At 30.4% G+C, this 18,399-nt stretch overlaps 1 protein-coding gene across 1 annotated transcript; it reads left to right on the top strand.

The window, feature by feature from the left end:
* The first annotated feature begins 1,022 nt into the window (after positions 1 to 1,022).
* LOC149884545 (zinc metalloproteinase nas-6-like) lies at positions 1,023 to 4,498 on the top strand. Its single transcript, XM_090095312.1, has 11 exons — positions 1,023 to 1,232; positions 1,431 to 1,559; positions 1,666 to 1,783; positions 2,190 to 2,296; positions 2,644 to 2,934; positions 3,015 to 3,164; positions 3,274 to 3,432; positions 3,512 to 3,625; positions 3,735 to 3,848; positions 4,109 to 4,222; positions 4,358 to 4,498. Exons 1-11 carry the CDS (start codon positions 1,157 to 1,159, stop codon positions 4,465 to 4,467), a joined length of 1,482 nt encoding a protein of 493 aa, XP_089951438.1. The 5' UTR covers positions 1,023 to 1,156; the 3' UTR covers positions 4,468 to 4,498.
* The last annotated feature ends 13,901 nt before the right edge of the window (positions 4,499 to 18,399 follow it).

The following is an 18,399-nucleotide window of genomic DNA, read 5'->3' as shown; positions in this document are numbered from 1 at the left end:
CAGAAATTTCATATTTTCAGCCCAAACATTCTAAATTTAACTAACTTTCTACAACCAGTATCGACCAATATCAAACCAGTATTAACCTAAATCTTAGACGATATTTTAAACAATCATCTCTTAATCTCTCTCTTTCAACATTATCGATCTAAAGGATTCAATTTATTTATTGCCCATAAAAACCTAAAAACCTTTTCTAAGCTAAATATTAACTTTTGTTTAAGTTCAATTTAGATAAAGAAATTTCTTTAAAATTAAGGCCAACCGCAAGAAAAAGTACCAAGTCTTAATGTAGAAGGAGAACCATCAGGGGTGAATGATAGTGGTCAAAACTATGCAACAACTTTTTATTAGAAATATATTGAAACTTTAACTATAATATTCTGTAAAAATGCTACAAATAGTAGCCCCAACATCTTTTTTATTATTAAAAAAGAGTTTATCATACTTTAAAATATTAACTTTTCATGTAGAATTCCTATTTTACAAATTTAGGAAATATATTCCCTCTTCTCCTCAAACCCACTTATTTTAAACTATTCTTAATGAGTTGAGTTCAAAAGAAAGACAAAATATTCTGATTTAATAATCATTAGAAAAGGGTTTTTTATTAAAATCATTGGGTAAAAAATTGAGCTAAATAAGAAAAAGTTTTTCTAAAAAGTATTGCACGTAATCAATTCATTTGCTTAGCGGTATCTATGTAATACACATCGATCTTACGTTTCCGCTCGATTTGTGAAATCACCATCTGTACAGACAGACAAAACTCGTACAAACATTAAAATGCAAACAACGATTTATAAAAAAACATTATTAAGTACGATAAAACACATTTGCGACCTGTCATCTTAACAAATGTCATACTTTGATGACGAGATTAAAAACTGAGTGAATTTGAGAGTATAACTTTATTAAAAAACCCTTTTAAAAAAGAATCAAAAAAGTTTTATACATTTACTTGTGATATTAATATAGTATTTACTGATAGTTTTCTAATAATATCACGCTTTAATTATTGCGCACGTTTATTGTGAGTTTAGCTTTCAAGAAAATAAATATATTTAATCAACTGTATTTAATTATTCAATTAAACCCTATAAAAGCGTGAATTCTCTCTTTTTGGAGCAACTTTGTTTTCAAAACAGGCTTCACCATGTTCACACTACCCAGCATCATTTTTATCTGCTGCATAGGTTATACTTCATCAAAATGGGTTAAAGAGATGGAAAGTAATTCTTCTCATTTGACATATAAGATATATAATTTTTGATTTAGATTTATTCTACTCTGTCAATTTATATTTCGACAATTTATTCTTCTCAATTTTTGTAAATTAAAACAAAATTATAAATGTTTCTTCTGCTGTTTGGTTCTTTTTCTTCAAACATCTTTAGCATTTTTAAACATGAAAACGCTTTATTTTTCAGACGAAGAGTATTTTGAAGGAGACATGAGATTGGATCCCGATCAAAGAAAGGCGATCATGAACGGCTTCGGAAGTATTATCGGAGGGCGTTGGCCAAACAACATTGTTCCATACGATCTTAGCAGATTGAGTAAGATAGTTGTATCAGAAAAGTTAGATCTTAGTAAGATGTCTAGAAAACATTGCTGTCTTCTTAAAATATCGTTTATTGTTTAACATGGTTTAATATTCATCAGGTAGATCAAACCAACCTATGGTACTCCAAGCTTTCGATCAGTACCACAAGCACACATGCATAAAGTTTGTTCAAAGAACTAACCAAATTGAGTACTTAAGCTTTTATCACGGTCAAGGGTAAGAACTATTGTCTGCTTATTTCAATAAACCAAAGCGTTGTACATTGTTATGAGATTAAAGTGAAAAATGTCCTTGTTCCTAAAAACTTTCTCATGTTTTCAAAAACACACCAATTGAACTCAATGCAGTTATTACATTAACAACCCTTCAACTTACAGAAAGTGTTATTCAAAGATTGGGAAATTGATTATTTTTGATTTATAACCATTGAGTGATTAGTCCCATCGTTATTTAGGCGAATTGTAAATTACTTTGTTTTAATTACATAAAATAATAATGGACATAAAGTGAATGCAAAACGTTAAAATAAAATCCTAAATATATTAGGTATGTTAGGTATGGGAATATGTTAAACGCTTTAATTATGTTAAATCTGCTATATATATCTTAAAATAACATTTAGATGTTCCTCGGATGTTGGGTTTCAGAGGTACAGAGTTAACCAAATTTCTTTAGCCAGCGGCTGCTTTATAATTGGTACTGTGATGCACGAGATTGGACATAGTTTAGGTAAGTTCCAAACTAATTTTCATTCTCTACCTCATCATCCACTCTATACATGATTATTAATTTTATTGGTTACTACAATAAATGTTGATAATGAAAATATTACCATAGCTGTTAATAAAAACGTTTTAAAAAACAAAAAGTTCTATTTAATAACAAAATATAATAATATAAAGATTTGAAATAAGTTTATAAATATATTTTTTATATTTAATCAAAAAGAAGTTTCTTTCTAATCACCATTTTTATGAAAATGAAATAAAAAACTCTGAAGTCTAAATTTCGTTATGAACGAATTTCACTCAAGCAATCAAGCATAGATTTTAATAAAGAAAGTTTATATTTTATAGGATTTTATCATGAGCAAAGTAGACCAGATCGTGACAACTATGTAACAATAAACTGGAACAACATTCAAAACAGAATGAGCTACAATTTTAACATACATTCCACAAGCACGATTGATAGCTTGGGAGAGCCTTATGATTACGAGTCCATGATGCACTATGATGAAACTGCGTTTGGAGGAGGTCGAGTGACAATTGTTACAAAAGACAAAAGCAAACAAAAAGTCATTGGTCAAAGAAATGGCTTCAGCAAAGGAGATATTGTTCAACTAAACAAAATGTATCCTTGTCCAGGTAATGTTAAAATCTCTTGTTTTCGTTTTCTATAGTACTACAACTACATAAATCTCCTCTTTTAACTCGATAACATTTAGGCACGCCGACTCCCAAAACCACACCCGCACCCAAATGCAGTGCAGGAAATGATATCCATAAAGACTGTCCACTATGGGCAAAATCAGGTTATTGCACAGCTGCAAACTTTTGGCAAAGCATGAGTCAGCTCTGCTGCAAGTCATGTGCAAGTAATAAAACTTACCTTTTACATTTGATAAAGTTTCTGAGTTGCTTGTACAATCGAGCCAAGTATAACTGTGGGTTGATGCTTTTGAATTGCTTTTGATTGTTCGCTAGGCTCAACAACTGCTAAGCCGGTCTCCACATCAGCCTTGCCGCAATGCACTGCTGGTAATGACTTGGAGAAAGAATGTCCTGAGTGGGCTAAAAAAGGCTTTTGCACGGACTCCACCTATTCTCAAGGAATGATGCGATTGTGTTGCAAGTCGTGTGCTGGTAATTTTTATTTACTACGTAACAGAGTGAAGCCATTAAAATTCAGTTCAGTCTTTATTTATACAGGTTAATATTTTAGAGGAATGTAATGATCAGGATGTGAACTGCGCAGAATGGGCAATTACTGGAGAATGCAAGAAAAATCCCGACTGGATGTTAAAAACCTGTCGCAAATCCTGTAAAGTTTGTGCAGGTAGTTCATGCATTTTCAAAATAAATTTACTCGTAATTTTAAATAAATTTAAGTTCTTTTATACGGAACAGTGTTTGAAAGCAAATGTTTTTTAATTTATGTTCTACAGATCAGTGCATCGATTATGATACCAATTGCGTAGCTTGGGCTTCATCAGGAGAATGCAAGAGCAATCCCGACTATATGTCGAAATATTGTCGCAAATCTTGCAATGCTTGCCCTGGTATTTTTCTTTACGACAATAACTTTTTTTTTTTTAATTGACAAAAACTTTTAAACTTAGAAAATTTAAACGTTTTAAGTGAACCATTTATTTACAATTACAATTATCATTACGAATTAAAACCTTGCACATTACAGGTAATTAATAATGTGCGTTACAATAAATAATATTGCGGAAAATAATCGACTAATATTGCGCATTACAGTTAATGGTATTAATCATTACATTTTCATTTTGCTTTTCTTTTTTTTTAAATCAAGCTGGGTGTGGAGATAATGACATCAACTGTGCAGCTTGGGCTTCAACTGGTGAATGCACTAAAAACCCAGATTACATGTTAACTGCTTGTCGAAAATCTTGTAAGGCTTGTCCAGGTAAGATGTTAATCGAAAATCCTTTATCAAGTATTTCTTTTTTTAAATATATTTATGTATTAACATTCTTTAAAAGTTTATAAATCCGTTTGGTATCAATGTAAACGGTGTTTGTGATCTATTTTTTCGACCCAGGTTGTAGCGACAATGACCCGAAGTGTGAAGCGTGGGCCAAGTTAGGCGAATGCAAGAAAAATCCAGACTACATGCTAACTACATGTCGAAAATCATGTAAAGTTTGTTAATAAATTGTATAAAAGAAGTTGTTAGTTTAAACTGTTGTTTTTTGAAGTTCTTGTGAAATTGGTTATGAAACTACTATCGTTTATGGTTAGTTGTATATTTTTTATAACTTCATGAGGCCATACGTGATGTTTAACAGCCTTTTCTACCTTATTAAACCTGTATGGCATATAAGTTACATATATATGTTTAGCATTCGATATATATATTATATATATATATGTATATATATATATATATATATATATATATATATATATATATATATATATATATATATATATATGCATATGACAAGTATACGACATATTTGAAAAAGCATGCTAAAACTATAAATCATAAGGGTGCTGCCTATTCAGCCATGTGTACTGAAAATATAACAAATTGAACACGCAAAAGGTATGTTCTATAAATTAAAGCTGCATAATAATTTTCTCTTGATGTTTAGATAACCAAAATTCAACATTTTGTTTATGAATATCGTAATTTTTAAAAAGATTATCAGATAATCTTTTCTATAATCCTTTTTATAATCATAATATTATCAATATCAGTTTATTAATAGAAACTGCTTATTGAATCATCTACAAATGAGATATCTGGAAAAAATGTTTCTAACATGTAAAAAAAGGTCAAGTTACAAATATTGCAGTTTTACAATCAGAGTGTTCTGTAAAGTGACCAAGTTGTAGTAGATAAAAATTGTGTTTTAATTTTACAAATTTGCAACACACAGTAGTTTTTACTAAATTACAGTGTGTTCTTTACTAATTTCATTTGGGTTCAATCTTGGTGTAAAAATAGTATTGGTCAAAAAAAAAAAAAAAAAAAAATACAACTTAATTTAGAAAAGTTTTATAGAACATAACTTAGGTAAAGTGCGAAATGAAAAGCTTAGTGAAATCCAGTATTTGATAAATTTAGATTTGAATTGCGCAACAATAGCAGCAATCAATTTCAAAATGTATTTTTTTTTGTTAAGAAAGATAATTAAATATTGATTAATGTATAAGTAAATTGTAACTTGGAAAAAAATTTTGGCATATTTATCAAAAGAAATTTTAGCCATATATTCTTTTAAGATTGTATTAGGGCTAAAATAAAATATGGTTTTCAATATGATTCTCTTGAATGACGTCACATGATGTCTGTTTCGACTTTGACTATCTTATTATTTTAAGCAAGAAATAATTCACTGCAATGAAAAAATGATATCACTGACTTCAAGTTATTGTAGTCGAAAATGGAAAATGTCTTAAAAAGAGCACGACTATACGAAGATCAAAATGGATACTACTTAAAAGATGACTGAGATAAATATTTCTCACTTATACACTGATAAAATAAAAAGAATGACTTCGAATGTAAGACATGTGCTAGAAAAAATCTGCGCGGACATTATAAAGGATATTAATCTAACTATTGTATTTCGATATTGAATGCTATGTATATTTTGAAAGTACATATATTAATATTTTTAAATTTCACTTAACAAAGTTTGTGAAGTTTTGTACGTGAGAACGCACGCACTTTGCGTTTTACACTCGACATCAGCTTTTGCACAGTAATCGGCTGGACTTTCTTGGTAGCTCTCATCCATTTATTTTTGAAGTCTTTAATGTTTTTGGCTTCTTTTACATTGAACTTTAGTTCCCTTTTGACAAGAGCCCAATATCTTTCGATAGGACGTAGTTTAAACAATTTGGTGAATTGCAGTGTTTTTCAACAAAATCTACTTTATATTCTCTAAGCCAGTTTAAAGTTGTCCCAGAGTAGTGACATGATGCTAAATTGGGCCAAAATAACGGGTTACCCGTGTGTGTTCTTAAAAACGGCAAAAGACGTTTCTTGAGGCATTCTTTTATGTATATTTTGGTGTTAATTGTTCTCGTAGTCACAAAACAAGAGCTTCTTTCACCACATTCACAAATTGCTTGCCAAACTAAGAATTTTTTAGCGAATTTTTGCATTCCAATGCAGTTATATTTGGAATTCAGTTTCTTGTGATTAATTGCTGAATAATATTGGTGTCCTGGAAGAGATCGGAAATATGCAGCACAATAAGTTTCATCGTCAATAATCAAACAAGATTTTTTAGCACATAATTTTTTATAGAGCAGCTTTGAACATCGAATTGCGACATTTTCTTGCTTTTCTTCACGACGAGGAACTTTTTTCTTTTAATAAGATTTATAACCACAATTTCTCTTTACTCTTTGTATAGTGGAAGCACTTGTCTTAAATTTATTCGCTATTGTTCGAACAGAAATCTCCGGTTTTCTGTCTAAGGCATCTTTTACCTTTTTACTAAGATCTCCTCTAACAAAACATTTTTTTCTTCCACTTGCTGATTCTCTTATGATTGTACCAGTGTTCTTAAATCGTTTCACAACGCTCTGCACTGTTCTCAAAGCAATCTGCAGCTCTTTAGAAATTGTTTTGTTTGATACACCAGGATTTTCAACGAGAAAATGCAAAATTTTTTCTCGCTTCTTATCTTGATTTGATGACATTTCAATTAAAGCTAATTGTTTTAATAACAGAGTTGTTGAAATTTTGAACAACATTAATACAATCACATTTTAGCAATTAGCTATATTTAATGATGTACGGTTTCCGTAAACACCACATCAGAACACGCGCAGATTTTTTCTGGTACATGTCTTAAAAGATTATAAATTTCTCAAGTTCCTTTGTTTCTTTAGCACCATTCTGTACTAAAAGATTATGAAATGTTATTAGCTAAAAAGAGCCAAATATTTGGGGAGAGTTGACTTTCTCAGACACTGAAGAAAGCCTATACAATAAAATTGTATTGTTCATGACTTAAAATGTTTCCTGTGTGTTCCTGTATGTGTTGTTATCTTTATATCTTTTAAAGATATGATACTGAAGTCAGCGAACAAAAACATGTTTCGTTTCCCAATACACCCATATAGGCTTCAAATTATTTTAAGTTTGGAATGTTGCTAAAAATAGCAATCTTGCCATGTTTAACGCCAATTTTTCTGAAAAATATACAAAGGTTCAATAAGTACGTCACACTCATAAAATGTACCAAGCACTCATAAAAAATTTACATTAGCGTTCAGAGATTTTGAGTGGAAATCAAATTAGGCATTAGGTTTAAGAATCTATTTACAACTTTTATAAAACTTTTTTTCAGAAATGGCCATTATAATGGACGTGCATTTGTTTTTACGTGAAAAGAAAACAAATAGTTTGACATTAAAAGTTTATGACGAGCGATAATAAAATATGTTTTTTAAATTAGACAGACTTCAACCTCATCAACGAAAATGGAAGCTCGCACATTATGTAACAAAGCTTATAAAATAAATAAATTTATTGACTAAATAAAAACTTTAATGAATGTAACCAAAAATAAGAAGTTTCGCTTCGAGTTCTTAATTGGGTGAATCAATAAATTTGAAAAGGGCGTTATAAGAAATAACAGAAGAAAGAAGACCTTAAGGATACTGACTCAGCAAGGACTATAACCTTATTATTTGAAATTCTTATGCAAAACTGGATGAATAAACTCTGCATTTTGACGGATACAAAGAAAGCCTTTCTATAGATTTGTGTACATGAAACGGACAGGGATGCACAACAAGTCATAATGTATAACGACTTAAAGAAATGGCAACGATGGAGTTACGCTTAACAAAGGATATTTTTGGTTTTTTTCAGTCAATCTCTATAATATACTTAAAAAGTATATACAAGGATCCACAAACAATAGTCTTATTGAAGAAGATATTTATGTAGATGATTACCAAGAAAACAATTGGAACGAGTGATGCAAGAAGTAAGTGGCCTTGAAAATAATGCAAGGCCGCTTTTTTTGACGTTAGTGTGTAAAAAGGTTTCAACCTTTGGCTGAGATGTCATGATCATACACCATACTCTACTGACTTTTTGCCAAGTGAATTTCATTTGTTTCGGTTGTTGCAGCATTTACGGAACGTTAACCATTTTGAGGACAATCAAATGCACTGCACATGTGCGAAGCGTTACAGCTGTTTTTTTACCTGAAGGATGCCGAACTTTGCCGTTGTTGAATCTAAAAGTTTTTGGGAAATCGGCAAAAAGTAATAAAAGTTAAAAAGGACTGATATGATTAAACAATTAGATGTTTCAAGCTGTTTTTGCTTGAAATTTATCAATAAAAATCCATGAAAGGTTAAATAGTAGGAAACTTTGTAGAAACCCAATAAAGAAAAAGTATTCACTTGACAACACTATAACTAGATGCTAAAGGGTTGTTTGACGCCACTTGGGTTAAAAAATGTTGTCAATAATCTAGCAAACAGTTTACCAAACCATTGGTAGCTATTTTCGCTTAAATCCAACCTAACTCAGCCCCCGAAATCTAGCCTGGGGAGTTTTTACCAAATAGAGTTTATAAGAGAATCGAATTAAAAGCGCGAGATGGTGTCCGTCGCGTTAATATCACCGAAAAAATGGCTTTACTTTTAATACTTACATTTTGGTTCATGGAGGCCAGGTAGATAAAAGGGGCGAATTAACTTAAATTTGTTAGCAAAAAAATTACAAAATATAGAATAATAAACAAACTTCAAAAGTAATAACACTCTACTAACTGCATTATAAAAGTAATAACACTGTAATAGTGTAATTACTTTTATAACGCACTTATAACTTTTATAATTCATTCTTAGTTGAAACAACATAAGTAATCCCAAATTTTAATTGAAGTAGAAAAGCAACTTTTTATTGGTTGATTTTTAAATAAGGGCTCGTTTTTACGGACTGTTAGTAACTTTTTATAATAATTTGCTTCTTGAAAACAAAGTAAAGGGACCAGGATAAGTCATGGGCTCCACATATATGCTGCAGCTCTTGTACGGTTGAAAAGAGCATGGTTGAAAAATAAAAAAAGATCTTTATTAAGAAACAAATTTCCAAAAGTAAGTGATGTAAAAATTAAAGAGGGTATTTTTGTTGGGGCACAAATACGTCATCTTATGAAGGATCCTGCATTTGACGAAGTTTTGAAGGGGGCAGAAAAGGAAACTTGGGAAGCTCTTTAGGGAGTGATTTGTGGATTTTTAGGCAACAAACGAGATTATAACTATATTCAATTGATAACAGTACTCATGGGCGCCGGCAGGCAAGGGCAAGGTGGGGCAGTTGCCCCACCCCCTGGAAAAGCAAAATAACAAATTTTTATACTCACAAAATTTCTTTTAACTGTTTATTTCGATATCTTATCAATTTAACTCATTTATAGTTTACTCACTGTAATGTAAATGACAACAGTTTAAATGAAATATTACTATCGAATGCAATGACTTCCACGATGGCGGAAGCTTTTTTATAAAGGCATATTTTATATTTTTAAAAAAAGATGTTTGAATAAAAGTTTTAAAAAAAAAATGATAGAAATAGATCATAGAAAAATAAAAAAGGAATAAATAGAAAAAAACAATAGATAAAGGAGAGGTATAGAAAACAAAAAAAAGAGAGGAAGAAAAAAAAGCAAAATAAAGGAAATAATAATAAAAAAGAAATCGAATTACAATAACAAAAGTCTTACGCAAACAAATAAACTTCGAACTAACGAAGAAAGAATTGGATGCACTGATCAAATTTTTTAAATTATTTTTTAATGTGTCAGTTTCATTTACTTTTTTATGCTGTTGTTTTTTTGTTTGTTGGCAAAATGTTTCTTGTTTGTATTGTATTTCTATTTATTTTTTTCCTATTTATTGTGTTATATTCATTTTAATAATTCTATTACCTTGTGTTTTTTGCTAGATAAATGTTGATTATTATAATTATATATATTTAATTTGATTAACTTGAATTAACCTGCTGCATTTTAATTTTTGTTTTGTTTTTTTGAATATGTCTGATTTGTATTTAATAAATCAATGTTTTTTAACTAATCATTATATTATTATATAATTTAGCATTATTTGGTATAATTTAGCATTATTAGCATTATGAGCGTTTGTCTGGGCTTTGCATACTGAGCGTGCATCGTGAAAAAATGCGCTCTTATAAGTTTATGGAACAAATTGTAAATAAGTTTGGCAGTGAACGCAGACGACTAAAATTTCTATTTACTGAATAACAATGATTTAACTCTTGTATTTTTATTTTTACATTTTCTTTAATTTTCTGTTGTCACTGGTCTAATAAAATGATTTGATTAATTGATGCATTTTTGTAATTTTTGAATAATCACTTTTGAATTTTATTTTGGCCCCCCTTGAAAAAAATCCTGCCGGCGCCCATGACAGTACTTCTGCAAAAATACCATTAACTTAACATGTTCCTCAAGATTCATTTCCTCCACTCACACCTAGACCTCTTCCCTCCCAATTGTGGAGCTGTTAGTGATGAACAAGGGGAAGGTTTCACCAAGTTATTTCTGTAATGGAACAAAGATATTAGCGTTGTTGGAATGAGGCTATGCTTGCAGATTACTGTTTGTTTGTGTGTAGGGATGCTCTAGAACTAATCTACAAAAAGAAAGCAAAAAGATCACGATCTCGTGACGACACCCCATAATCATCTTTAAACCAATTAACTTAATGATCATGATTTCTTTGTTTAAAACTGTTAGAATATATTTGTAATAAAAAAAAAAAATCAAATGTACTATAAATGTTGTTGAATATGTAAATTATATGTCATATTGCTGTGTTGCAAATTAACTGAAATTAAAATTTATTGCTATTCTATATTTCAGAAACTAGAGCTAATAAAAAAGTTTCGTTGTCATTTTCTTTTTTTCTCAGCCCAAAATTAGTGTAATTTGAATAAAATTGTTATAGACACACAAAAAATTTTTTTTTGTTTCCCAGTGTTATTGATAACATAAATTTAGTTGCGTTAACAAACGAAAGCTACACTCGGATCCAACGTTCCAGTGGCGTTCTATTCTTTCGTATGATGAGCCAAACTTTTTTGTTGCTTCTGTTTTTTAGGGATTAATTGCCTGCTCCTATGAAGAGAACACACCAACCCATTATTCTCCATGAAACTGTAGTAACTGAAGTCCTGACCTTGAATTTAAGTTCTAATTGATTCAATGAAAGTACGTCAGAAACTGATCAATGTTCATAGAACAGATCAAATTGCTCCAGATTTCAAGCACTGTTAACTCAAGAGAACTTACGTTTCCGAGCGAGTGCTTCTGTGAACTTGGCAGCCAATAAGGAGAACTTTGCTAGGGTATCTTTCAAAAACTTTTTGATATTAGAACTTCTTGCAAGAATTGGATAAAACATGTGATTAGTACAAAGTATCTCAGTGTGAATCTCTATGGTTTATGTTTTATTAATATTAAGTTGATATTAAATTGATGTTATATTAAAATAGATAGATATGGTTTACGTTTTATTAATATTATGTAGATATTATATTGATGCTATATTAATACTTTATTGATAATTTTATCACAATTATTCTTCATACAGGTTTAATAGCCATATATGTACCTGAAAAAAGGATTTAAACTTGAGTTCTATCAAAAGTAAATGCGCAAGTCAAAACCTTTTCAAATTCTCTGAAGGTAAACATTATGACCTTTGATTTTAATTAGAATGTTAAAGACTCTGAAGGTAAACATTATGACCTTTGATTTTAATTAGAATGTTAAAGACTCTGAAGGTAAACATTATGACCTTTGATTTTAATTAGAATGTTAAAGACTCTGAAGGTAAACATTATGACCTTTGATTTTAATTAGAATGTTAAAGACTCAGGAGTTGACTGTCACTTTATCACAATCAAAAACAACTTAATTGCAATTTTATTTTATGAAATTCTAATGGAAATGGAAATTTCGGTAGAAAGAAAGTTTGATGGATTTTTTAAAAAGTAGAGGTTATTCGAATTAAGCCACGAGCAAAAATTTAATTCTTAAATTTTTAAACATTTGACGAAGAATTACACATTAAAATTAAAAATTAAAAAACTGATAATAACTTTTAATTCTTTGAAGGATTCAAAGCAGTTCATAAATGCTTTTCATTCTGAAAGCATTTGTTCTTAAAGTGTCGTTAATATCAAAGTAAAGGCTTTCAGTTTTAACCTTTTGTTAACAGACTGTACTTCTAAGTACCACCCAAAAGAAATTGTCGTACTTTCTCAGCTAATATTTTTTTCCTGGTAAAAATTATTGGTATTTTAAAGCTTCTTTTTTCGGAAAAAACCAAGTTTTTGACGACTTATTTGTAAAAACAAGTTTTTGACGAATATTTCTTACATTCTTTTCAAAATAGCAAAGAGATTGAGCCAATACAACGTTTTTTTGGTTTCTTATTTTCTCAGGGCTGCTTTTATAACTTATGCATATTTTTCTAGCTTTGTAGTTTTTTTTTCTCTGTTTTAATTATGTTTTTATAATTATTTTTGTTAAGACAAATTAAAGAATTTATTTGCATTTTACGTAAGAGAGCTTTCTGTGAATGGCCTTAAAAATACTGTTATGATATATAGATTAATTGGCATTTCATCACTTCTATTTAAAAAAACTAGCATCTGTTTTAATAGGAGCTAGCAGTTTTGGAAGCACAATTTTGTCATACCACTCACCATACTGCACGCAGCGCTTACAACAATCATATCAATTATAACATTTGATGCACAAAAACTTGCGCAGGAAGCATTACATGTAACTGCCCCTAACCTAATCTTGTATACAAATCTTCAATTGAATTCGGTTTATGGTGAATACAATATAAAGCAATAAGAAAAACAGAGCTACCATGTTCTGAAATGCAACCTAGGATGGCCACAGAAAAGTTCTATTAAATAAAGGTATACCATCTTTATTGATACATAGCTTTAATTGAGTGACACCTAATTCAGATTTTGATTGGAAAAGCAAAATAGGCAGCCAATAGTTTAAGCCAAAACAATAATAACAACTGAATTTCAATTCGCATATTTTGTTAAATTTAGTTAAAAGTTAGGTAAGTCATCCATTTACAAAATTTGAAACAATCCATATACATATTTTGTACGATATTGTAATTAATGCCCCAATTTGCTAGTTTATTATATACACAATCATTACTACTTGCTTCCTTTATATTGTCAACATTGCTTATCATCATCATAATCATCAATACTGCGAGTAACCGATCCCTAATGTTCAATAAATTCAGATCCAACTAAGTTGATTTTGTTCTCTTAGAAGACATGTTTACATGTTTCTTAAAACTAAGTATATCTAATAAAACAATTGTGCTATAATAGCAAACCTTTATCTCAGATTTAAACTGATTAAAATGAACCAATCTGAGAGTAAAATGTAAATAATTTTGATAATATTTAATCGAAACTTTTCTCATGATACATTTTAATACTGGTTAAAAAACCAAAGTGAAGAACAATAATTGTTCAAAAACTTGAGAAGATGCAAATATTCAGTTGTTAATTGTTTGTTGATTATCCAGCCTAAATGTCTGTAAAAATCCCTAAATGATATTTTACTTTTACATTTTTTAAAATTGAAATTACAGTTTAAATCAAATCCCAATCTATTTATTTTTTGCAAAACTTTGCAACTTTAATTCGTCATTGACATAGGTGTAGAGTTTTAGTTTCCCCCGATGGGGCATAAACTATTTTGTAGGAGTTGGAAATCTATAATAAGAAATAAAAAGTTGTTTAAATGGGCATAAAATGTAATCAATTTTCTCAAATAAAATGTGTTCATGCGTATGCAGGCACGCATTATAAACTCATCGATCAAATGATCAAGAGTGTAGGCAATATCGCAATGGCAATTTAAAATAGCGAGATGATTCAATCACTCACGAGACTACGTCTCGTGAGTGATTGAATCTCTTTAAAGTCTTTAGCCTACGAAGACAAGAAAAAGAGCGCTCGCACGTACACGAGGTGACAGGCATACATAGGAAAATTTTTACCAGCTTCCCAAACTCGGGAATCAGCGGATTTAATTGAAAAAGAATACCATCATGGTCTACAAGCTCATTCAAAACTGATTCAAAATAAATTAGTTGAATATTCTTGAATTTTGTGTGATCCAAAAATATGTCGCGATTGAGTTGTAGCCTTCTATAATCTTTAAAGTTATCTATGTAAAAAGCCTCAACGAATCCAACTTCCAAGCACTGATCAATGAGAAATATTTTACATTTGCTAAATGCTTAGTGGTCTCAGTCGGTTCGAAACGGGTTGCAAGTTCCGTTATTACACAATCCAGAGATGCATAGAAAAGCTGGCGGTAGTGGTCCTCTGGAGTCGTATCAAAGTATGGAACTCCACTTTCAGTAAATTTTGGTGTAATTTTACGTTTCCGTGGCATCTCTGGTTTGTCAAGTAAACTACATTCTGCTGCTACAACGGCTGCATCCCATAAGACTTTGAAGCGAGTATCACCCCGGGCTTCTTTTAACACCTCCTTGCGCGTGTTAATGGTATTTCTTGCTTTGCAAAAAATAAGCTGCATGCCTAAAATGATTTTCAATCAACGTTTAACATTACAATTTGCTTAAAATAAATTGGCTCCGACAATTTTGAATCAATAGGCTAAATTGACACAAAGCGTCCATCAAACAGTTTAACAAAGTTACGCTCTGAAGGTTTCCGGTTTGATAAAATCCCATAAAAAGCTCCTCAATTTTAAATTTTTCGTTAACACGCCGAATGCAGATCGAAACTTGTTCTTTCGCGGATATATCCATTGTTTCATCGGCCATCAAACTACAGAATTGTGATTCCCTTATACTTTCGCATACTTACGAAGCTTTGCATGAGCAAAGTCTTGTAGGATTTTGTTTTCAATTTTAGGCGAGAGCCACTTTTGCTTTTCAGGACGATTCAACCATTTCTTCAGTTCCAGAGAATTGTCTGCTCGTAGTTTGAGTAGCATGCGAAAGTTTGAATTATTTTCAACCTTTCCACGAATGGCAAGGCCTTGCGTTCCCTAACACATTAAGAAGAAAATTTAGTTATCCAGTAAATAAATTCTTAAACAAAGTTGAGGAATTACCAAATAAAGAAGTGTTGTAAATATTTTTGATAAAGCTGTACGATTATCCATCATTTTTTTATTTTGGTGATAATTAAGCTGTTGGATAACGGTCAATTCCAGTGTTGCTGAGATGATCATACTAACAGACGCCCTATGGAGTGCAGATCGCTCGTGAGAACCAAAAAATTTTAACGCTTTCTTCCAATTAAAAAATCCGTTTAAAATAAAAGCTTCGTACGAACCTTTTTCTCTTGAACTACGAGGTAAAGGCATTTTCATTTGGGTAGCTTTGATGCAGGTTTATTTTTTAAATATTTTTAAAAGCTCGGTGAATTTTCCCGGGTGGGGCAAAGCCCCAGCGACAAATTTCTGAATGGGGCTCGAGTCCCCGAGTCCCAGCGCGTTCTACGCCTATGGTCATTGATATTGTGATTTCGCAACCATTTATTATTAGGAATGATTAGCAAGCTTTTGCATTAAAAATGTTTGATAAACTCAGAAAGTCAAAGTTTTTTCAAACTTAAAACTTCAAAGTTAGGAAAACATCTGTTAGTACATGCTTGCATATTACGGACTTTGAAATGAATTGCTACCCAAACACAAAAAAATATTAATCAATGATTCTGATTGGATGACTCTGTTTGATGTTCTCTATATTCTCCACATTCTCGACATCTTAAATTTTTTAACTTTCAGCTTTTAAAAGCTTTAAACTTTATGAAGTTTAAAATTTTTATTCGTTTTTTTCCAATTAATTTTCATGATGGAAATCAAAAAAATGTTGAAAACAAATAACTTTGTGACGCCTTAAACATTAATTAATTTGATGGTTTATTTCAACTGTCTTTGTTAAACATTCAGCGATATATATCGTGTAAAAAAAAATAGTAAATTATTGTAATTGGTTATCAATATTGTTTTGCAGATTATAATAATGATAATCGTGGTGAGTTAAAACTCAGATGATTCACAGTTTTCCAGAATCAGGGGTTGACCTCATCTTCTGTTACCAGAGAAACCCTTTGATGGGATGTTAGCTGACACCATCCTGGTGACTCAAAAAAATTTTCAATATCTTTTAATTACGTCTTCAAGAGATGCTTACATTTTATTTTTAACTCATAATTTTCAAAAAGTGGCATCAGTTATTAATCTTTTTGCCAGATTTCACAAACATCTATTATAACTTGGTGTTTTATTTTAAACAATCGATGAAGTTAGACTATTCTATACCATAGTAGTGTTTCCCATAGATGTACACATCACATAATTACAATTCTTCAACTACTGAAAGAGGTTAAAATTCTAATAATCTGTTAAAAACATTTATATCAACATAGCTTCCAAAATGACTTTTAACACATAATAAAAAACAGATGTCTCATTTATTAGATGTGTTTACTATTGTAATCAACCAGACAGTTTAGCAAATCTTTTCATAGTCAGGATGAGTTATATCGGGCATCCTCTTGCTACTACTGAAAAATATTTTTTACCTCTTTTTTCAGCTGTAGATAAGACACATTCAGTGGATGTCCTTGTTTCAGGCTTTAAAACAATCAACTTGTAGTCACAAAGAGCGGGAGGTGTACTTTGAATAAATCTCCGGTCTCTTTTCTGCCACTGAATTCAACATGCATTGCAAATGCCTTGTGGAATTACAGCAAATGCCTAGTGGGAATCATTCATCATCAAAGTTCAGGTTGACATTAAGGAGTTTAGAAGCTCTGTTATAAAAAAAGTCTGTAAGCTCAAAAAAATAATGAGGACCGCACAATTTCCTGTAAAAACTACGCAGATGCATGTTATTTTTTTTAAATTAAATAATAAAAGAAAACAAAAAAGTTTATTTTTATGCCTTCAATAACGAAATGAAAAATGTTTTGATAACTATAAATGACCACTTCGCTGATATTATAATCACTCGTTTTCTGAATTTTAGCAAAAGATACATATTAAAAATTTTATGCTAAAATGACTCAAAAGGTTAAAAATAAATTTTTATGAAAATAATAATAAAATGTGTGAAATAAAGCTGCAAGTTATATTAACTGTTTGTGAAATTCGGCAAATAAGACTAACAGTTGGTTCCGCTTATTGAAAATTATGAGTCAAAAATATAAATTTAAATACCTCTTGAAGATGTAATTAATAGATTTTGAAAACTTTTGTGAGTCACCAGGATAGTGCCAGCCAACATCCCACCAAAGGATTTCTCTGAGACAGAAGTTGAAGTTAACCCCTGGTTTGCCAAAACCAGAGGTTAACTCCATTATATATATATATATATATATATATATATATATATATATATATATATATATATATATATATATATATATATATATATATATATATATATCGCCGAAACAAGCTTAAAAATTTTTTTCAAGTTAAAAGTTAACTTTTGTGTAAACTTGTTTTAGACAAAGAAATTTCTTTATAATCAGAAATAATTGAAGCCATGGTCAAACTTTAAAACATCAATTTGTCATGTAGAACTCCTTTTTTATAAATTCAAAACATGTATCCCTCCTCATGTTTCCTATAAACCCTGTTTATTCTAAACCATTCCAAATGAGTTGAGATCCAAAGAAAGACAAAATATTCTGATTTAATAATAACTTGAAAAGGGTTTTTCATTAAAAGCATTGGGTAAAACATAGAGCTACGTAACAAAATGTTTTTTTAAAAGAAATAGCACATAATCAATTCATTTGCTTAGCGGTATCTAAGTAATACACATCGATCTTACGCTTCCGCTAGATTTGTGAAATCACCATCTGTACAGACAGACAAAGAGCGTACAAACATTGAAATGCAAACAGTAATCTGTAATAAAGTATTATTTAGTACGGTAGAACACATTTGCGACCTGTCATCTTAACAAATGTCATACTTTGATGACGAGATTAAAAACTGAAAGGAATTGAGAGTACAACTTTAT

This window comes from Hydra viridissima, unplaced genomic scaffold (genome assembly GCF_058129835.1).
Source record: "Hydra viridissima isolate aposymbiotic clone 2 unplaced genomic scaffold, HvirCarnegie_v1 scaffold_8, whole genome shotgun sequence".
In the NCBI taxonomy this organism is placed as follows: Eukaryota; Metazoa; Cnidaria; class Hydrozoa; order Anthoathecata; family Hydridae; genus Hydra; species Hydra viridissima.
The sequence above is the reverse complement of the archived record's forward strand: the minus strand, read 5'-3'. Positions and strand labels throughout refer to the sequence as shown.